The sequence below is a fragment of the Salminus brasiliensis genome, chromosome 2, assembly GCF_030463535.1.
Source record: "Salminus brasiliensis chromosome 2, fSalBra1.hap2, whole genome shotgun sequence".
Lineage (NCBI taxonomy): Eukaryota > Metazoa > Chordata > Actinopteri > Characiformes > Bryconidae > Salminus > Salminus brasiliensis.
In genome coordinates this window covers 29496133-29519677 of record NC_132879.1, presented here as the reverse complement: position 1 = coordinate 29519677, position 23545 = coordinate 29496133, and the positions used below count along the sequence as shown (strand labels likewise).

Sequence of the window (23545 nt, the reverse complement as noted above, 5' to 3'; positions counted from 1 at the left end):
TTCAAAGCTTAAAATATCAAACCGGGATCGGCCAGTGTTTACGATTTCAGGGCCGCTATCAGGGTTTTGTGGCATCTACAACCAAATTAGGTTCATACTAAAAACACTGATTCAGACTTTTTATACTTGATTCCAAACCTTTCAGTGCTAGTGTGTGTGCGTGTGATGTCTCCATTTGTTGCTGTTCTTGCTGCATGGCTGTTAAATATTCATATGCAATTTTCCTTTAGTCTCTGGAGACTGTTGTTGTGACAGCTCTCAGCTGGACAGTTAGAGGACCTGCTGCTCAGTCATTTGCTGCTTTAACACACACAAACATACACACACACACACACGCTTTGATCGCTGCTAACAAATCCCAACTATTTGTTGACATGAAATGTGCTGCACTCACATACAGAGAGGCAGCGGCACACTGTAGCAAATGAATGTGCCATGCTGAAATTAATAACATGCTCACTCTTCATGTTGACCGAGCATGACCAATTGCATCAAATGCATTACTTTACAGAGCGATGCAGTGCATTGTATTAGCAGCACATTGGCTTGCAAATAGTTCAGGGCTGTGCTCAATTTACAGAATAGACCCCCTCCCCATGGAATCAATAAGCTCTGATTTAACCCACAGAGGTTCTGTTATAGTGTCATTTTGCTACACACTCAATCCACAGGGCATCATTAGTCATATTTAAATGTAAATGTATTTCAAGTTTATTAGATTGATAGTTAAATGATTAATTGGATTTACGTTCCATTTACAGACCGTTCACTGCTTTCTTCTGTTTGTTTGGACATCAAGCAGATTTCTTCCTTTCTCTTCTCACAAAACAAGGCCGAATACATCAAAGTGCTGCTTCTGTTTTTATTTTTACCCCATTTTTACCCAATTTGGAAGGCCAACTACCCAATCCCCTGTTCGTCTGAACTAGGGTGCTAGGGTAAAGACTCCTCAGACAGCCACCACTTCTTTTCGAAGTGCCGCTGATGCAGAATCGCTAGGTCGTCACACTCGCAGCTCCCCAACTCCAAAACAACAGCTAACAGATGCCTGTGCTACGGACTACTGTGATGTGGGGAGGAAGTGCCATTGATCCACCCCTGAGCATGGCTAACTATGCTCTCTCAGACTCCGGCTGCTGATGGCAAGCATTCAATATCCACAGTTTGTAGATGTTTACGAGTGTACATTCCACAATCAATGCCTCACCAACCCCTTAAACGCCTTATCACTTATTAATCTATATAATCCACTACGTAAGTGAGGAAAGGAAGTCTGGGCCTGCTGGCTTCAAGGGGTTTAAGGGGTTAAAATGTTGAATATGCACATTAACATCAATTTCCATCGAGTACAGTTGAGCAATGAGTACATAAACACATCGGAATTGCAGATGTACAAATTATTGTTTTTTTTATTTTATTTTATTTTATATCATAGAACATAGTAAGAGCTCAGCTCCATAGCTCCACCCACCCCACACACCCAAACACACAGAGGGGTGGGGGCAGACAGAAAAACATATATCAACCAATTAAATCACAGTCCGCTCGGCCAAAAAAACAGGAGAGGCAGAAAAAAATGGGAACGCTTATCCTTCTGTGTCGCTGGGTGGAGCTTACGCACGCCCCCGAACTCTAACCACACTCCTGACCAGCCCGAGTACAGAAATGCAAGTCAACAGCAGTTAGCACAGGAGTAACAAGGCGTGTTTGGATATTCCTCACGAGAATGTGGCACTGCTGAAGTTTTCCCTGCAGGACTGCAGGATTTCTTCAGTAGTTGTCATGGAATGTTTGAGCAGTTGTGAACGGGAAAATGGGTGTGGAGTAGAGTTAAAGTACTGAGGCGTACAGAATGCATCAACCCAGAACTAAACTCACGTTCCTGTAAACACACAAACACACACACACATACAGACAAGCTCACAAGGACAACTACACAGTGACACACAGACTGAGCTGAATTCTAACATGTTTGAGGACTTTTTTGGATAAAGGTGAAGACAGAAGAAGACAGGACTTTATCATGGACGTAATTATCCCATGAATGTATATTCAATCTCATAGGAAAAACTTGTAACTCCCATGTTATCTTGTGTTTTTATTCTGTTTGAAAAGGCCAGCTAACGGAGGAAGGATAAAAAAGGTCCAAAAAAAGGACTAATTATTTTCCAATCTCCTGTAAAGTTGTCCTGTAAAGTTGTCTTGTAAAGGAGATATAACACCTTCCATTAGGTGTCTCTTTAAGCGCTGCTCATTACTGATTGGTGGATGTTTAAGGTTGTTCTTTTACAGTGTGACAGAAGGTCACACATGCAGTAGAGCTTTGACACATTTGGTATGATTAGTCACTTCGCTTTCTTTTAATATTTAGGAAGTGTAAGGAAGAGGTGTGGAGGGCAGGTGTTAAGGAGTGCTTCATCCACATAATGACGTTCCACACACGACACCCATACCGTACAGGAGAAGCAAGCCAGAGGGCCCTACAGCAGCTTAGACAGCACTACTACTACTACTAGCAGACCAACAGACAGACTAGCACACACACACACACACACACACACACACAAACTCCCACAGATTCACTCTGCGTTCCCATGCGCTCTCCCGGGCGCCTGAACCTCGCTGTGTTAATCAACAAACAAACAACAAACAAACAACTCATACAAAGTAATAAACAATAAACAACACAGACCTTTCGATGCCACCAGATCATTTATATCTATATATAAAAAAAACCAAACAAAACAAATGAATAACAAGGAAAGGAAAAGGCAGGATATAAAAAAGGAAGTGTGGCATCGTAAGGCTTTACAGAAAAGCATGACCTCAATAACTGGCTTTAGAAGGCTTCTACACAGCTGACTGTTTTACTCTACCAATTATATATATATATTGTGTGCCGTCGACAGGCAGCTAAAATCTATACAGTACTCTCAATTTTCATATATTTATATATATTTTTTACACTATACAAAGTTGGCAAAAATACAGAAATAAATACATGGAATCAGATTGTACACATCACATAGGAGTGCTGAAAAGTCAGAGCACTCTTCATTGGGAGGTGGAGGTGGATTTGGGGGAAACTGAGAGCGAAGGGACACGAAGAAGAAGAAGAAGAAGAAAAAGAAGAAGCAGAAGCAGAAGAAAAAGAAGAGAGATGATTGCCCATTTACTTACACTTTCAGTGTGTGTTCTGTATTCTGCTGTTGTCTTGAGAGGGTGTGAAAAACATCTACCCTTCATCCCTTTTAATCAAAGCCATTATCTCACACATAATCGTCTATTCATATGGTAAATCTGTCCGTGTAATGAAACGTCAGAAGCAGCCCATCCTGGCTTAATGCAAGTGAACGTTCATAACAAACCTCTGATCTGGCAGAAAATAGTTTTAAAACTGCAGTTTCAGAGTATTAACCTGCAGGGCTGTGGTTAACAGCGCAATTCTGGAAGGATTTGATGTTGTAATGATGGTTTTAGACTGGGGATGGGGGTGGGGTGTTGAGAGTGTGAATGAATTCTCAGAGGGTGCAGCAGTGCATAATGTAGTCTATAAGCGTTATTACTCAGACCACATTAGCAGAGCTGCAAGCTGCAGATCCGTGTGTGCTAAAACGGCAGAGAGAGCAAGGGCAGAACATGTCTCAGTGAGGAGAGGAAGAAGTTGTGAGCAGAAATGTACAGAGGGGTGGACAGCAGGGGGGTTGGAAGGCTGGACTCACTGGGGGAACAGCATATGGATAACAGAGAGGGGTATGTCCTACACATGCTGAACATAATACAGCACTGTGGGCTTGTGTGTGGTAGGTGGATGACAGGACATCATTGTTACAATAAATGACATTGTAAGATTTTGCCCTGTGGTTGGGAAATGGCAGGAGAATAACAATATACTTCATATTCTTTACAGTAATTATACCATAAATGTGGCACTACTTGCATATAGGGCCTGTTCCAACTTCGTTTTGTCTTGTTTGGAGACACCTGACCTGGTCAGAACAAATGTTGGTGGTAATATAATGAATATTCATAGAAATATGAATGTGCCATAATGGTGTGATTTGATTCCAATATGTGAAACTGGGCAAATAAAGTAGAACTACAGTAAATGTGAATAAAGAATTCGTCCACTTGTTTTCCCTCAGAAAAATCAACGGCATGTATAGTCTGTCCAGGCCAACTACGAGTCTACTATGTTTTTTGACATAAAACCTTCGCCTGGTATGTGTGTGTTTGTGTGTGTGTGTGTACATGTGAGAGAGAAAGCCTAACCCCTCTTCTAGCATTCTAACCATTTAACAGGGGTCTAGACACCCATCATCACCACTGGTCTCTTGGTCATGATGTTTTAGTGCTTCATAGACTCTGTGTGTGTGTGAGTGTGTTTATGTCTCGGGAGCAGTTACCCATTGTCAGCAGTTAAAGCGCTGTGCTAAAACCCCTTACACACACACTCTCTCTCTCTCTCTGCCAGTGCTGTGACTGTAATACTGGTAATGGATGTAGTTAATGCGGTTCTGCTCGTATAGAGGGATTGGGTGTGATGTAAGGCAGTGTACTACACCACAGCATGCTTAAGATAGATGGGCAATGTCTCTCTAGCTCTCTCTCTTTTTCTTTCTCACTCGTGTCCCGGCTCAACTGTTCCCCCAACCTCTCCTCCAATGAAAATACAGTGGACATCAAATGCCCTTATTCAAGAAGGGCACAGCATCATCATCATCATCATCGTCTTCATCACTATCATGATTTTCATCTTCTATACCACCAATGATCACTTTTTTGTCTTCATGGTTACAAGTGGAAAATCATAGTTTCAAACCATCTCATTTGTTTCGCAACAATTATTTACAGGAAAAGAGATTTTTAAAACATCCGGGGTCTTTTCAGCCCCCAGTTTTCCAAGTATTTCATAAAGAAACAAACTCAACATAAGGACATCTACTGTATCACACACGTACGGTTACACACAGACAGACAGTCAAATGCGAACAGAAAAAAGAATGGGTATTATTACTGTTGTATTGTAGTTATTTATGTTCATTCAGAGTAATGTGCACAGGAACCCTGACTGGGAGTAGTCCCGCAGGCCCCGGGGAGGGCCGGCGCCTTAAACAATTAAAGAGGAGAGCAGGCGGAGGCTGGGACCAGAACGAAACACACTGAGAGACAGAGAGAGACAAAGAAAGACAGAGAGAGAGAGAAAGATCAAGACTGATAACATCTTCCAGAAGCTCTTCAGAAGCTGCTACTGTCACCTGATGGAGCACACTTGCTCTTGCTGACTGACCACACCACTGGCCACACTCGTACACTCTCTTTCTCTTCTTCCCTTGCTCTCTCCCACCATGGGGTTAAACTCCACTCTATTAGCCCCTGTCTCCCTTTGGCAGCCGAGAGGCACTGGATTACAGACCCGATCCCCAGAGAGACATAGCACAGAGACAAGCCCTGTCCAGTGGGAGTGGAGCAGTGATAAGCTCTATAAGCTGCAGATTGAGAAAAATATGAAGCGGGGTCTGTATCTGATGCCGCTCGGAGAGCGTGGTGGGCCTGAGGGGTAAGACCACTGCAAACAGGCCGATTCACAGACTCACGCACAATATTCAGCAAATCCCACCACTAACCGTGCTGACCTTTACTGCTAATAAACTTCCATTCATTTGATGCAGGATAGAGGCGGAGAGGGAGAGAAAGAGAGAGAGAGAGAGAGAGAGAGAGAGAGAGACTATGAATAAACATGTGGGCTCAGGGCAGTGTAAGGAGAGCTGTCAGGTTCTCATGGCTCTGCTGCTCTGTGCTCTGCTCTCGTCATGCCCCTGTTTGATGGTAAATTTCAGCTGACAGCTGCTAAGATAAGCCCTACCTACTCTTTACTGGAGCAGCTACAGCAACCTGCTGCATGATGCAACCCCCTGAAAACACACACACACAGTCTCACTGCAAGTAAACCCGTCTCTCTCTCCTCTTTTACTGTCTCACTCTTTTTCTCTCACTTTTCCTTTAACATCTCACTCTTTTTCTCTTCTTTCTCACCTTTTCATCTCACTCTTTTTCTGTCATATCTTTCTCTTATCCTTTCACCGTCTCACTCTTTCTCTCTTCATTCTCACTTTTTGTCTCACTTTCTCTCTTCTTTTTCTCATATCTTTCTCCCATTTTTTTGTCTCACTTTCTCTCACATCCTTTTAACTTTTTCTTTTACTGTCTAACTCTCTTTTCTCTGTCTCGCTCTCTCCTTTTTCTCTTACATCTTTCTCAAGTTTTCTTCCACTGCCTTAGTCTTTCCCTCATCTTTCTCACATTTTCTTTCTTTCTCACTCTTTCTCTTTTCCTTCACCTTTCTCGCTTGGTCAGTATTCCAGTCGTGTGTGTGTGTGTGTGTGTGTTTGTGTGTGTTGCTATGTTTAGCTAGAATCACTATCTCCTGTTGACCCCGAGGTCACACATAGGAAGCAACTCTAACCAGAGAATAATGTGGTGTGACATCTCAGGCCCTGACTGTCACAACAGCAACACACCAACACACACTCACACACTCATACATACAGCAGGTGTGCCATTCAACATATTTAGGAAGTATCACAGGTGCAGAACCTTTCTCTCAGGTTACATGACTACATGTTTAGCCTCTCTTCTGCGGAGATAAAAATAAGCAGTAGTAGATCTTGGCAGTTCAGTACATTACAGGCAGTATTTAACCAGCTATCACACATAGAGGCAGTGTTTAATCAGCTTTCACTCTCTCTCTCTCTCTCTCTCTCTCTCTCTCTCTCTCAAACACACACACACACACACACACACACACAGAGGCAGTGTTTATCCAGCTATTACACAAAAAAGTCCTTCACAGACCGGGCAGTGTTTAACCATTAAAAATAACTGCCTAATCTGGATATAATGGAAAGAAAACCAAGTGTGATTAGTAGAAATTTGAGATAGGTAGTGCTCTACACAGTTTCCACAAGACCCGCACTCCATCACCCCCTCCAGCTGTACAGAATACAGAAGACACCGAACTAAACAGAAAATGATCTTTGCTTTCAAATCCTTCTATTAGCACTAATACGGAAAGAGGCTCAGTGCTTCCAAGAAGCATTTACTCATTCACTAATTGTTCATGAACCAAAGCAGCGAGGAGAGTGGGGGGGCATATTGAGCAACAAAAGCAAGCACTCGAAGAGAAGCGCTCCATGGATTACCATTAAGCATGAATAAGAGTAATGGTGGATTGATCGGAGGTCAGCTTTCTTACTGGAGATTACTGAAAGATAGGACAGCGGTCTGAACTTACAAGAGCTGCAGCAACTACCTGCCTAACAGTCCCCCAGAGACATGGTTCCACATACACACGCATACAAATACACACAAATCCCCTTCCCCCCCCCACAAATAGATTTAGATGATTATCTTTATGGAATAGACACAATATTTACCACTCTGAATTTACAGCACAGTGGTTTAAAGACAACGCAAAGCCGCATTAATAAAAAAAAAAATCGCAGTTATTGCTGGTGATCACAACAGCATGCTGTAATTCGATATGAATTATATATATATTTCCTACCTACCTAATAGTGGGAATAATTACCCTTGGATGTCGGCTCGGATGACACTAGCAAGACATCGTGGCATGGTCTGTGTTAGGTTTTAGGTGTTAGTTGTTCATTATAGAGGTTAACTGATCTACAGTGATGCATTGATTGCTTTGTAACACTATCCGGAGTTGTCATTCCCCTTTGGCATCAGTGGACCGTGGGGCACCACTGTTATGCCATTGGGAGGCACTCAATGTGTGAGAAGTCCATTCTGTGAACCTTCACTATGGCAGTCTTAGAACATTATTATGTAAAATGCTACCACCCATTACCTGGTACCCTCTTATCAGGCCCTTTTGGACATCAGTCAAATCGTGTACGGTGCCCATGACGATCGTTGTGCACTCTGCTACAACTGACTGGTGTGCTTGCTTATACTTATGTGCAGCAAAACCCTGTCACATGGTATCTGTGACACCAGGGCCGAGTTCATTCCAAACCAGGGATGGTCATAATATTCTAATATGCCTGTGACAGTGGGCGAAGGGTGGAAGAATCTCAGAAACCTTTGTGGGATTGAGAGCTTCCCAATGGCATAACAGTGACCAACGACTCTGATGAGTGGTACAGAGCAATCGACAGGCCACAGTGGACCAGTTAAGATGAATGAACAATGAATGAGTAATGAACACCTTCCATCACCTAACACCACCATGCCACAACATCTCGCTAGTGTCATCCAAGCCAAGGGTTGTTATTTCCACTATTACATAGGTGGTCATAATATTCTGACATGAATGAAATGTTTTTGTCATTGCTTGGCATGCAAATAAAAGGAAAAGTTTTTAGTATAGAATTTAAATCAACTGTAAATGTAAGTCATTGTGTAACTCTCTATATGATGGAATAGATGATTACATAACTCTTGACCTCTAAGGGTTAACACGAGTGTACTGTGGTCCTTACACATTAAGCAAGCATGTGGGCTGACTGAAGTGCTCTATGGCTCAAGTAAGTCAACGGAATGCATTATCCATCCCGACTGTATACGCCATACATAGCGGAGTCCAACCCCGATCAAAAGAAGCACTTCATTTCTATTGATCGCTGTTCTGTAGCCAGGTTTCAGCTGTCTCTTAAAACTCCCTGGAGTCAGAATAAAGCTGATTTCATTTGGCAGTCTATTCCTGTCTCTTGCCTCAGTGTAAGGACTAGCTTTGGTCTGCCACGCTTCTGAAAGGAAGCATTCTTAAAAGAACCAGCTTGGCTCTAGTTTTATGGCTAAGTGCGTCCTGACAAGACCGAAATAGTCTCAAGTAATGTGAGCGAGCGGCTCTGAAAGACCTAGAATGAAGAATCTTATACCTGCCACTGTTACGTTTCTACTGGAGGATGATGTGGTTCCTAAGGCTGAGTCAGTTCAGGGGCTTGCTGGATGACTTCTCTGTGCTTCACCTTTTCAGACACTGGGCCAGAGCTTCGGCCGGAGTCATCGGTGTCCGCACGGAGAAGCTCCTCCGTATTTGCTATGGTGGATGGCTCTCAAGGCTCTAAGCTGTTCAATCAAATCCTTCTGCAGTTTACAACATGGATAAGCAGCCTTGTTCTTGTTTTTTTTGCTGATATCAGATTACAGATAGCGGACAAACTGGCTGACTGTATGACTTTGTCCCCCATAAATTGCATTGAGTCTTGTCTAGATGTAATTATCATTTCCCTTTTGGCCCAACACTTCTTCACTCTGTCATGTAGGTCATACACAACTCTTCCATCATTTCCTTACTTCACCCTGAGACCAACACGGTACAGCTGATACAATAAATATCGTAGCCAGACAGGCTCTGTGCTACAGACCAGGGCGGGCACATTTAGTTTAGTATTCTAATTGCGCACACAGGTACACACACACACACACACACACACACACACACATTCACAAAGCAAAGACACAGCCTTTGCAGAATGAATAGAATGCATGAGTGAATAGTTTATCTAAAAGGCCTCTACTGTGGACAAAGGGCTGGTAAGTCAAAGAAGGGATTTCATTATTGCACTTGACCTGCAGCTTCAATTAAACACTGGCAGTTTCTAAGGGGAGGAAAGGTCCACACACTATACACACCCCTATGGAAAACAGGTTTATCTCGAGGCCTGAGCCAGATAAGACGGAGAAAGATGTCTGTTTCCACTACTCTCTTACCCCAGCCGCGCCTCTGGCGACCCCATAGCAACGGCCCTCTCTACAGCAACATCATAGCACCAAAACACACACACATACACACCTCAGCACCAGTGTGGCCGGGGAGACTGGGAGCAGCCTGCTTGCATAATTGAGTTTCAGCCGCCACCCCCACACATGCAGAAGTGCTATGTCTTTATATAGGGTGATCAGTAGAATCTCGCTGTTTTCTTTTTCTTCATTGCCACCAACTCATTTACTGACCTGACCAGAAAAGACCATGACCCCAAATCCACCTGTCGATGTCTAAGATAAGATCTACCATCATCTAATCACACCTATATCATAACTGCATGACCAGTGTTTTAGAGTTGCTATTAGGCACATATACAATGGGGTGGCACGAGACCACATTTTCCTGTCCGATATTGATAATGCAACCTTGAGTAATTTCCGATACCATTTTGTAGCACTATTAACCCTAACCCATATACCAAATTTGTGTGATTTTTTGATAGTTTGACTTTATTCGCTTTACTATTCTAAAGGATTGATAAGAGACAATCACAGATACCATGATATTTTCAGGAGATCCTAACTAGTTAAATATGTCTGAATTTGAGATGTAAATATGAACAGAATTGAGAAATTTGTACAAATCTGACCATGTGTTGATCATACATTTACTTCAGGCCTGCAATTGGAGTAGTTGCTTATAAAGACTATAAAACCATGGTTAGATAGGGTAAGTATTGCTGCTTGTTATAATATGTGTATCTGTCTGTAAGTTACACTGATCCTGAGTTATGAAGCCTAGAATACCAGCATGTAGAGTTGAACCATGTATTCATGTGATAGTTTAGGGTAATGGATCAGATTATACCTTTTTCTTCTTCTTCAAATTTCCAATCCAGTGAGTATCGGATCGGCGCACCCCAGTAATAAATGTATGAAAAACAACAGAGAGAGACAGAGAGTCAGAGAGAAAGAACAAGAGAAGCTTATCAGTCCTGTCCGGTCCAGCCCAGCCTCCGTGTATTGCTGCACCCTCCTTGACTGACCCCTCCCTTAAAATATAAACCATATTACTGTTATAACAATTATTATTATTATTATTATTATTATTATTATTATATTCATCATTGTTACAGCAGTGCAGATCAACCACAATTCTCCCGTCCCTTTTCTGAGATGGAGTCTTAAACAGACAGAGAGAGAGAGAGAAGAAAGAGGAGAAAAGGGGCTAACCATGCACTTTAACAGCTGTTTCACATCAGTGATTACACACGCACACACACGCGCACACACACACACACTCAGGTAAAGGCAGTTTTGGGGGGAACTGTTTATCTCATGGATTCCTGCAGAGATGTGTCCCCATCAGTGAGTGAAAGAAAAGAGAGAAGGAAAAGCACGAGCACGGAGCAGCGTACACTACAGAAGCCCCGTCAGGGCACACGGCGCGGCTCGACAAACTCGCTTTTTGCTTCTATTTTTCACGGCAAGTTTGGAAGAACATTTTGATTGGTTTCTTCTTTTTCTGGAAATAAAAATGACATCAAGCTTATTTATATATATATTTTTTCCTTTTGAATTACATCTCCTTTTCCAATGTCCCAGAGGAACAGACAGTCTCAGTCTCAGAATTGCGTTTTTTTCCCCCTTCATCCCGACTGGGTTCGGAGTTCAGCAAGATAAATAATAATTCTGTCGGAGCTACATCACGTCACCCACAGCACACAGACGACAAAGTGTCCCAGGAAAAGAAGGGAAGTTTACTACTATTGTGCCAAAGATAGAGAGAGCACAGAGAAAAAAGATCAAGAGAGGGGGACAGAAAGAGAGAGAGAGAGAGAGAGAGAGAGAGAGAGAGAGAGAGAGAGAAAGAGAGACAGAGAGAGAAAGAGAAGAAGGAGGGCAAGTCACACAAAAGGTCAAGATATCTTTTAGACACACAGAGAGAGAGAGAGAGAGAGAGAGAGAGAGAGAGAGAGAGTGAGAGAGGGAGAAGAATGACAGACAGAAAGAGAAGGGAAGGGAGGCAGATACCAAAGACAAGATAACTGAATGATGAAACAAGCGGAAGACGGAAAAGGAGAAGAATGAGAAGCAGAGGAGAAATGGGATGGATGGTGAAATATAGTGATTAAAAGATTTAAAGAATTTAACGAAACTAATGAGAAAAAAAAAACACAACAATATCTGAAGGTCTGCCATTCGCCCTTTATGGATTAAATGAATGTGACCTATAGGCCTTCGATTCACAAGGGATGTCTGTGGTGTGGAAAAAAATACAATTCCCAGAATTCCCATTGTGTCTAATTCTGAAAAAAAAAGTCCATTAGATGGATGATAAATGAGCTCCCATGAGTCTCCACAGGCTCTCGTCTGGAGTTAATGAGAGAGTGAAGACTGACCCACAAAAACAGGAGGTGTCGGGGGGGGGGGGTCTAGAAAGCACAAGAGAGGGAGATAAGAGGACAGAAAACAAGAGAGATGGAGGCGAACCAGAGAGGAATAGACAGAGGAGCGATGTGTGACCTCTAGAGAACGAGTGCATAAACACAGATAAAGGCAGGGCTGGAGAGGTGGAGGAGGGGTACGATTAAAAAGAAAACTTTGGTAACACATTACATTAAAGTTTGCATACAGATTTTGTTTTGAAATGGCTTGGTTTTAATGTCAGTGGTTAAAGTGTTTCAGGAGTTACACTGACGAGTTAAGGATTCTTATTTGCTTAGAGTTACAAAAGGTGAGCTACTCCGCTAACGCAACTGAAGGCTTAAGATCACTTCATATGCAGACCTTAGCAAAACATGTTACCAAAATGAAAAGGGGTTGGATGAGAGAGGAAGACAGAGGAGAAGTCGGAGAGGAAGAGAAAGAAAGAGGAAGAGAGGGGGATAAAAGAGGTGATAAAAAGATAGAAGCGCAAGGTTGAAAGTTAAAGGTTACGAGAGTGGATGGCTAAAAGTACCCGTGTTTTGCAGTCTGGCAGCGAGTCAGTCTTGTGCATAAGGATGGGGCTAGGGCTGGGGCTGGGGCTGGGGCTGGGGCTTGGGTGTCAAGGTAAGGGATTAAGGGAAGGTGGGAGATGGGACAAAGTGAGGACGATTAGGCTTTGAGAGCGTGCCATTGTGCCACGTTGGTGCGAGGCCTGCTCAACATGTCCTTCCAGTGCTTCACCTCTGCTGGGCCACTCTTCCACGACAGATAGATCTAAGACAAAAACACACACACATCCAGTTTGACTCAGTTTGTGCATATATCATACTCTATACAATCCATGATGTACTGCAAAAACCTTGTATCTTCATTTTAACAGTTTAGCTTTTTAAAATAAATAAAGTGAAACTCCCAGTTGTTCTTTACATTGTGTCAACAATTCAGGATCAATAAAAGTAGAATAGAATTTAGGACAATATGAATATTGGAATATTTCCATGGAAAGTTGTTTTCCTTCTCCTGTAAATGTAACATTTTAGAGACAGTGATATGTATATATATATATATATATATATATATATATATATACCTCAGCACAGGCCTGTTTCACACACACTTCTTCTGTGTGACATGAGCAATGCAGCAGTGTGACCACTACGGCTTGTACACACTCATCATTCACATAAAACAGTTGTTACCTTTACTTTACTTTTTTCTCATACTGATGCTCCACTGACCTGTAATAAGGAGAGCAGCACCTTCATGGTTGCCACTCTGCACTTGACACGTCAGAAATTGCACTATGTAACTTTGTAATGTTACTCTACCGCCTCAGTCCACATGCTTCTTTCATGTTCAGTGGTGGTTCTGTTTGTCTCAGCTTGTCCAGAAATGCACATGAAAAGCATGTCCTTTAAGGGTGGCTCTAAGTGAGAACATTTCCGTACACTTTCTGACTGTAGGGGGAGTCCAGGAGCAAGAAATGCTAATTCCAAATACCAAAGATAATCTCTTCATAGTACTTTTTACGATTGGGCAATAAGATCAAGCTTGCAGATCCACCAGAAAATGTATGTAGTCCAAATGCCTGACAAGCATTTTACTAAACTGCCATGAATTGGATAATTCTCATTTTTTTTTTATATATTCTTTTTTTTCAGCCTCTTCACAAGGTCTTTATGTTACTCTGCCAGCATGTTTGCCAGCTGGTATGTGGCTGCTAGGTTGCTAGGTTTCTTTGTCATGTATTTCTGGTAGCAGAGTGTTTGTCTTGCTTTTTAGCCTGGTGTGCATTGCTACCCCCTTTCAATTAAATTTAAGCTCTTAATGGTGGGGGTGGTTCAAAATGATTTAGGTAGGAATAAGACCTTTCACTATGCTGCCATCTTGGCAATGTGCCATATTTTAATATTTTTCATAGCTCATTTCACTGTATTTTGCTGCGTTGCGTGTGCGGCATGTGGTAATAATAAGCTCACCGCCTGTCCTGGGACACACTGTTGGTCCGCTAGCTCAGCACTCTAACATGAAAACAAAGATGCTCTGCTTCCACGACACCACATATCATTAGTATGTGTGATTTTTTGGCACAAAGCCACTGTTTGAAGTTAGATTATCTTACTAGTTGTCTTCCAAATTCATTCTAGACAAAATACCTTAAGTGTGGTGTACCTAGTTCGCTGCTCCCTACTGAACAAATTAATATGTCAGAGGCTTTGTTTCCATAGCAACAACAGGGAAACAACAGTCATTAACAAAGACACTTTTTGTTGAGTGAGCAAATTTCTTATAGCGCTTGAGTCCTCACCTTGCCAATGACATCGTTACGGCTCAGCCGGTCCTTGTCCATTACGGTGATGATGATGGTGGTCTCTCGGAGCACGTGTGCGGGGATATCGAAGGGGAAGGACTCGTTAAAGACAGGGTTCAGACAGCGTTTAATGGTCACTGTCTTTTTCTTCTCCACACGCTTGTCTTTGTGCATGAGCCACACCTTCACATAGGGATCTGTAGCCAGACAGAGGGAGGACCAGAACTTACTGAAATGCTGCAATCAATCAGTCGGAGCAGCACATGTCTGCCCTGACCTTCTAGTCCGGCAGTACTTGAATCGGTTCCCTTTCTCCAAATAATGAAATAACTGGCCTCTTCTTTTATGCCTTACTACTCTGAAATAACAGCTCGCTGAAAGTGTAAAGGTTATGAAAGTCGAAGAAAATACACAGGACAAAGTAGGCGAGTAAATGTGGAACAGCATTCTGAGCTGGAGTCCGAATCTCGGCGAGGAGGAGAGGAGACTGTTTGCCATGATTGCTGAGAGATCTGAGCATGAGTGTGGCTAAGACTACAGATCAGTTTGGAAATATTTGAGGTCAGCAGAGGGGAACTAAGATGGGGAACAGATGGAGACAGAGCAACGCAGCATGACAATGAGAGGTATAGAAAACAAAATAGATAACAATGAAGACAAACTGCTTAACCCTTAAATGTGTGGGGGTTCGCCGATTGTTTGTATGTACCAAAAGATGTGATTATGCACTTACAGTAACACAATTCGATCTACTAACTGCCATAACAGTTGCAAACAGTCAAAGCAGTCGAATTGGTATTGACAATACCAAAATAATACAGTCGACTATATTTTGATATTTGTCATTTATCTGAAAAAACGCACGAGGTAGAAAGAAATCATGCGTCATTTAAATTTGAGAATTTAACCTGAAATACATATGTAAGGACATGAAAGTCCACTGCTCATCTACATTTTGAGCATTTCAAGCGAATTCATCCAGCTACTTCTATCAGCAGTCACATCATCAATAAACACCAGAGACCCAGTTCCACTGGCAGTCAGACATGCTCAAACCATGAGAGTACCTCCACCATGTTTGACAGATGATATGGTATTCTTATAATCAAAAACCCTGCCATTCCTTCTTCATACTCAAGCTAATCTTGGATTCATCTGTTCAAAAAATCTTGTTCCAGAACTGGGCAGTAGATATTGCAACTTTTGTGTTTTCGTTTTCCATGACAGATGTGCCAATATTATTCATTTTACTCCTTACTCCTAATCTTGGAGTGCATTATTAATATCACAACATGTTGGATTGTTGTCTTTTGGTGTCATCTGGTGAAATTTGGTGAAACCCCCTGTATTTTGTAATATCACAATATGTATGAAATATGTAGAAAGAATATGTAGAAATTAAAACTACTGCAATGTCAGTGTTTTTCAATGTTTTGCACCCCTACTGGGGAGGCGCTTTAGGTGTTTCCTATAAGTCTAATCTGGCCTGTCTGTTGTTAAGTGATACCAGTGATTTGCATCATGAAGCAAACTGTCTTTTCATTCATGAAGGCATCTCCTCATTGTAGACTTGTTGTAGACAATAATATGCCTACCCCCTGAAGAGTGTTCTAAAAACTGTCATATTAGTTAGGAACTGTTAAAACAGTGTCAGTACTGACAGTACTAAAGTCAACAATATTCAAATTGTATGCATTTGAGGGTTAAAACTGAAACACATACAAAAGTAGATGCACGTCTGCTGCTTATCTACATATGCATGTGTACCTGAAGTGCCTCCGATATCCATGGCTTTGAGGTTGCGTGCTTTAATGATGTTGACTGTGATGGTGTTAGCAGTAGGATTGTAACACAGAGACACAAGCAGGTCACCTCGACTCCCCTGCAGGTCAGACACAAACAAACAAATATTCCTCTCATTAATAATCAATCCCACACAAATGCCTGGGACCTAAAGGTTCTGTTTACAAGAACTGATCATATCTGGCTGAAGAAGCTACACCTAAGTTTTAACACACTTTTATCTGATCTTGATGCTCTTTTTAGCATTCCTGTTCCCACTTGAACATGAATCAATTCATACCTACAGCAACGTATCTACAGCTACCACAAGCAAAACATACAAAATAACAATTCACAACAGAATACAGGTATGTGGGTATGACAAGGCTGGGGCTGCTGCTGGGGCTGAAGCATAATCTTCAACAACAATTGTTAAACAGATAAAGCCATATAGAGCTTTGCAATGTGTAATAACAAGAACAGTCCACTGTTATAGCCTACGTTAACACAGTAAGCTTTAGCTAGATTATAATTCTGCCATGAAGTGATTTATAGGCTGCAAAAGTGTGATTTATTAAACCTATAGCAGGAACTGCCAGGACCTGGATTAGCCTGAAAACATTCAAGTTAATTTTCTATAGTTTAAAAGTCCATATCAGTTCTGAATATGAAAAGGCAATGTATTCACAGCTTCAAACAATTACAGCAGCCATGAAGAGCCATAAAGAACTCACATTTTCACCAACCATAGGTGGAAGTAAACTATATACAAAAAGACAGTCTAATCAATTCCTTAGGCATCCGCATAATTAAGCCATTGTTCATGAAACAATGTACACAGTAGTTTTTGCAAGGAAAAAAGTCTACAGAGACCTGAAAAACAATACAATCAGTCCCACCAGCAGAATAACCAATCGGATATGGTTAAGCCACTCACACTGCCGTCACTGCAGGGTTTCAACTCTTTCCAAAAGGTCTGGTTGTGGCCCAGCTCCACCTTGTTTAGTGGAATGGACACCTCTCCTATGGGGTCATTCCTGCTGAAGCGGTCATAATCCAACACCTGCAGGTACAATGTGCGCTCTCGCACCTTCTCGTACGGAAACCCTAGCCAAAGAGAGGAGCAGGCATATAAATTCTCTGAAGACCTAGCACAAAAAAAAACTTTCTACTGGCAGCCAAACTTGCCTGCTAGCTATCTAGCATATGTTGCACAAGCAGAAACATGGCGGTGCACAATTAAATGTGTGTGAATAGACATTTTTTGTAACAAATCTTGGCATATGTAAGTCTGCACTGCAACAAGCATACAGCTGTGGTGGAAAGATTACATACACTCATTATAGACTGATTGATGATTGGAATGTTGGCCAATCCATTGAGTGCTGTGAACCAGACTTTTTACAGCTGTAGTCAATCATGATCACTAACAGGAAGTTAAGAGGCCTTGGCTCTGGCAAGTTAAGTCCTAAGTGGGTGTTTGCCATGGAGAGCTCTGAACATGAGTGTGTATATTAATGACATTGAGTGTATAATTTTGACCCTTTGTTGATTTCAGAAAAGCTGCAAAAAATACATAATTTGTGCATCAAATTCTTGTTGAAGTGTTGAAGTAAAAATTATTATTAAAGATGTGTTGTATTCTGCCCTGGACAAAGAACATTTTAAAGAAATCATTGAAAACCTTACACTGCCACGACATTCATGTCCATGTCGATGTGGGTATGCAAACTTACGACCACAGCTTTACATCAAGTATACCATCAATTTGTCCAATGAGCAATGCAGAGCAATATAATAGGCCTAACTGTGCTCATGGGATTTCAGAGTGTATTTGTGTTATTTCAGTAGTTTCATAGTTTGTAACACTGAGGTCTAACACATATAAAAATAGAAACTGTGTGCTCTTTGTTAGTTTTCATAGTTCAGCTGTCATAATCAGAGTGTGTGTGTGACTCATGCACAGGTATGGTCCTCCAATGCATATTTCTGAGAACAAAGCAAAGCTTGGCTGAGGACTATATTTAGGAACAGACAAACCTTCAAACAGGAATGTTTCATTCCAGTGAGGATTAAGGTTCTTCCTCTTTACTTTGGTTTCCAGTTTGTGCTTTTTGTCTGGCAGCAGGTAGATTTTTACGAAGGGGTCAGAGGTTCCAGAGAAGTCTTTAGCAGGCAGGTCTTGACCTTTCATGATTTTGACTGTAAGAGTCGAGTCCTGGAAACTGTAGCCCACGCTGAACTGAATCCTGCCCAACTTCTCACTGATCGGACCTTCGTGATCTTCATCCGATCCGGGAGACAACTGAGCGGTGTGGGAGAAAAAAAGAAAATCACACACACAAACACACTCCTTTGCGAAAGCACGGAAGCGTAAAAAGCAATTAAGTGTGAGCTGAACACTGTGTGATGCAGGTAAAACTGAAGTAAATAATCCCAATACTTGAAGTGAACTGGAGGAACAATGTGGCAGCAGCTTCTGTGAGTCAGGCATTGATAAATTATTCAAGCAGACAAACAGAACCCACTGACACACAAACACACACACACTCATCTCCTCTAAGACTCCTTGGCAGTACAGTTGTAGATAAGAGACTTGCTTTAAGTGAACAAACTTCAGACCTGACAGATATGACTCAGCATGAAAAATGCAGAGCACGTTGAACATGAAACACACACACACACACACACACACACACAGTCTTACCATCACCATGTCTCCAGTGAGTGAGTTAGCGAGGTCAGAGACAGAGGAATGTCCGTCAGCATCTGGAGGCTGACCCTTAGGGCTGTTGGCTGGCTTATTTCCCATATTCCTACTGCAGACACACGGACAGACAGAGGGACAGAGACAGAGAGAGTGATTCTCCATGCAAGGAAGATGATCTTTCAGCGTGAGCTCTTCTGTTTACCCCTCAGTTGCCCAAGGCGTTCTGTCTCATCAAGCAAACCCAATATGGAAAAATCCAGATTCTATATTCTGACTGGAGCGAACACACATTTCCGGAATTTGCAGGACCTTTGAGAGCTGCACACACACAGTTCGGACAGTGAGCATGTGATGGAAATCTGCACTCTCTAAAAGATTTGCATAAAGCTTTGCATTAAAAAACATAAAGCAACAATACGAATAATTATGAACCAGCAAACAGGTGAGCAACTAACGTCAGATCCACAATTCAAAAAAGAGGAAAAACAAACCCAAATAAATGCAACTTAAGGTAATTTAAGACACATCAAGTTAAAGCAAGCGTCAGTTTCTCATTTCTTAAACTCACAGGCGAACCATTGAAGGACAAAGCATGATTTAAATAAACCAACAACAAGCCAAAGCATTTCAGCACAAACAGGTCTTTCAGAATCCAACCACACACACAATCAAACATTTACAATACACACAGATTAAAGAACATTCAAACATGGATTCGTTCGGAGCAGGAAAGCTGACTGAACGTCACATTTACATGAGCAGACAGAGAACCACAAATAAATGAGCCCTGTCGGACAGGGACGGTGCATTCATCTCTTACAGTTTAGCAGGTAATGAAGCTGCTAAGCACTGTCTCAGAATATGGAGCGCTCAGTTTCTTACAGGCCGGTGGGACTTAGAGGACTAGTGCACAGAGCCAAACCCTGCAAAGAACTAACCAACGTAAGAGTGAAAAGAGAGCCGAGACAAGAGTCAGAGAGAGAGTCAGAGAGAGATTACGTTGTACATCATGAATGTGACGCAGGCAACAGACTGACTGGTCAGCACACAGTAGAAGACAATATGTAGGTAATGTACTGCAAAAACACTGATAACGGGAAAGAGCGAGACAGAGAGACAGACAGGTTAAGAGAGAGAGAGACAGATGGACAGCTCACAGAAAAAAGGACAAGCAATGGAGGCACAGACAAAGACAGACAAACAACAGGAGGACAATTTAGACAGCAACCGCAGGAAAGAAAGAGGAAGAGAGAGAGAGAGAAAAGAGAGAGAGAGCTCTGTCAGAGAAGAGAGGCAGCATATTATTAGCATGACTACAGACTGAGGCTACAGAGTCAAACAAAACCATGAGAGAGAGAGAGAGAAAGAGAGACATCAACTATACACCAGCGCTGAGTTATCAGAGGAGCAGAGCTGCAAGAGAGAGAGAGAAAAGAGAGAGAGAGAGAGAGCAAGAGAAAAAGAGAAAGAGCAAGCCTGGAAACACAAGAAACGCTTAATCTGGTCAGTCTGATATAAAAAAGTAAAGAAAGGAAGAAAAGAGAGAATAAAAACCAGTAAAGAAAAACCAGAGCATACAGAGAGCTTAGCAAAAATGCTGGAAAAAAAGGGAGAGAGAAACAGAATACATTCTAGATTAGTTTGACAAAGAAAAGAAAGACAAAGATGAAGCATTCGTTTCATAATAGAGAGAGCTGGAAAAGGAGAGAGAGCGAGAGAGAGAGAGTAAAAGGGAGAAGAGAAAGGGAACAGAGAACAAACCAAACATGGCAAAGCCACAAAACAGACAGAGAGACGGAGAGAGAGACAGACAGAGAGACGGACAAAGAGACGGACAAACGAGGGTGGGGCAGTGCGGTCAGGAGACAACATGCATCTTTAGAATGGTGGGGAGAAGAGGAGAGCAGAAAGAAATAAGAAATCTACAGCCTGAAACGGATCTTTCACAGCTGCTTTTTTGGGGCTACTGCAAGTCTCAGACTTTAAGGATTCGTTAGTTTAAATCTTCAACCACACTAGGTGGACCCCAACAGTCTAAAGAGCGGGAAGAGGCCCAAGTCCAGAAATCAGTCCGGCTCTGATCCACAGGGGTGCTGGGTACACAAACGGTCCAGCGGTGATGGGTTTCACAGCCAAAAACCCATAGAAACTGTCTGTCTGTCAACACGTTTTACCCACCATGGATGTTTAGGATTGATGGAAAACCTTATATATATATTTTTTGTGGGTGTTTGCCTTTGGCTTGCTGAATGATCGCATTTTAAACCAGTGGTATAAGCACTGTTGAAGACACACAGACAGACCCAGAACGTCTTTGAGACAAAAAGAGAGCAAGCCAAGCCAGACCAGCAGACAGAGAGACAGAGACAGACAATCAAACAGACTTCCATAGAGACAGACGGACGGACAGACGGACGGACAGACTGACGGACGGACAGGAGGAGGACAAAAGACAGGGCAGGGGAAGGGGTTAAGAGGGTCAAACCAAAAAATAATAATTATTCAGCATGTGTGTTAATTAGTCAGTAGCTGGTTAAATGTGCAGATTTTTTCATTAGTGGCTAATTAGTTAGTTGATTTGTTAATTGGTTTGTTTAAGGTTTTTTGTTTTTTAATAGAGCTCAGGCGCTGAGCTAAGAGGAACCTGATGAGAGTGTGACTGACTGTAATGGAAGAATGAGGTGAGAGACAGAGTGAGACAGAGATAATATTAAACAATGGGAAATGAGTGAAAGAGAGGCAGGGGGTAACAATACTGAATGTTAGGGATAAGAGACCGAAAGTACGAGAACAGGAGATCGTTCTTTTTCTTTCAGTCCTTTACACCCTCTGTTTTTCCATCTCTCCAAATTGATTGAGAGGCGACAGAGCAAATCCTTGAAATTCACTAAGGGCTGTATAATTTATTGTGACTGAAGCCTCATTCAGAGCGAAGGCTGCGTGATGGGAAAAGTGAAAATGCAGGGGTTTAGATGTGCATTAGAATGCATTCATTGGGTAAGTTTATTTGGTAAGTTATTTGATACTGTTTGGTACAAACAGTTAGTATGTCAGCTTGTTTGGGGCAAAAATGCTCAGATATGATGTTATTTAGATTTAGAATTAAACAGATTTTCTCTTAATGTACAGTTTGTGAAAATTATTTTATGTGGTTTACAGCACCGCATTGACTCTCAAGAGCCACATAGCCTAGCCTAGTCTAGCATAGCTTTGTTTTTTTGCACTGTAACAAGAGAATGTAATTCTTGTAAAATAAAATTAGTCAAAACTGCTATGTAACATAGCAGTAAATAAGTTAATAGGTTTGGAATTAGCTCTGTTCTGTTCATGAGGACCTTTTAAGGATGTTCTCAGAAGGCAAATAAAACGTTTAGAGTCTGCAGTGTGGAGTTATTTCACGGTGGAGAATAAAATCATAACACAATATCTAAAACTTTATAAAACTAGCACTGAAATGCTCCGTTTTACTGGCTGAGCGCCTTACTTTGTTATTAAACCAGCACTAAAGAGCACATTCAGAATCGAGAGGAGGCTAACACTAATGCTAGTACACCCACGCTATAGAAAGCCACTCATTGCACATTCACCTCACTGTAAACCAGTTATTTCAAATCAGTAGTGGACAAACGCAAAGATCGGGTCGATATCAGCTGATACGAATTAGAATTAAGAGCTTTAGAAGACTTGGGATGGATCGGAGGGCAAAACAGCCTGATTGGGAAATCCCTAGTCAAACTTATCACTCTTTTACGTGGCATGTGCTTTGCGTTTCATTACTTAGCTTTTATTGAATCATCTCTTTTGTAATCTTCCCTTGTATTTTCTATCATTCCAATCTATGCTTAGTTCAAAATGTGTAGAATAAAAGTGCCGCATTGAACTGCAGGCTGTAAAAACAGAACATAAAGTAATGAACTTAACACAGTTTAAACACCATTAGCAAAGATTATAGCATAGATTTACATACATGCAAATGACACAAAGCAGCTCTGGCACATGAGATATGCTCTCTGGCACAATTTAAAAATGGTTGCTTTGCCTGACAGTTGTTGTGCCAGCTCCCTTCCTGTGCTACAGTCCAAATGTAAAAATCCAGTCTAGCCTGCTGGGCTGGATGATGTGTCCTGAGATGTGCTTACAGACTGCTATTATTACCACTCCAGCTAGTGTTGTGTTTTCTTTACAGACAGCATGCAGCCCTGTTCATCCTGCGATTCTCCATATTCATTTAGACAGAAGCATGTGCTATTTAAATATATTGCCAAACTGGTGCGTTATCAATTATTAAGCGGTATAATTACACAGTAATTATACTGCCATCAGGGAAAATGCTAGCTATCGGGCAATTAAGGTCTCTGTAGCGCTCACATTGTTCTTTGTAACTGAAACTGGATGATGAATGTATAATTTATCATGATGATTTTGCATATTGACTGTATACATTTACACTACCATCCTAGATTAGCCATAAGTGTCCAGATTAAGCAGTAGTGAGGAAAATAAGGGAAAAAGAAAGTGAGCAAGCGAGAGTCATGAGAGAATGAGAGAAGAGAGAAATATGCACATGAACAAAAGATCAT

At 41.8% G+C, this 23545-nt stretch overlaps 1 protein-coding gene across 1 annotated transcript in view; it reads right to left on the bottom strand.

The window, feature by feature from the left end:
* Nucleotides 1-1402: 1402 nt before the first annotated feature.
* The window catches only part of syt7a (synaptotagmin VIIa), a 137717-nt gene continuing 115574 nt past the window's right edge, over nt 1403-23545 (bottom strand). Inside the window, exons 8-13 of the mRNA XM_072672333.1 lie at nt 18963-19074; nt 18296-18560; nt 17193-17362; nt 16241-16355; nt 14471-14670; nt 1403-12936 (exon numbers count right to left, since the gene is read on the bottom strand). Coding sequence (XP_072528434.1) covers nt 12832-12936; nt 14471-14670; nt 16241-16355; nt 17193-17362; nt 18296-18560; nt 18963-19074 — 967 coding nt within the window. The 3' untranslated portion in view covers nt 1403-12831. The remainder of the gene's footprint in view (nt 12937-14470; nt 14671-16240; nt 16356-17192; nt 17363-18295; nt 18561-18962; nt 19075-23545) is intronic.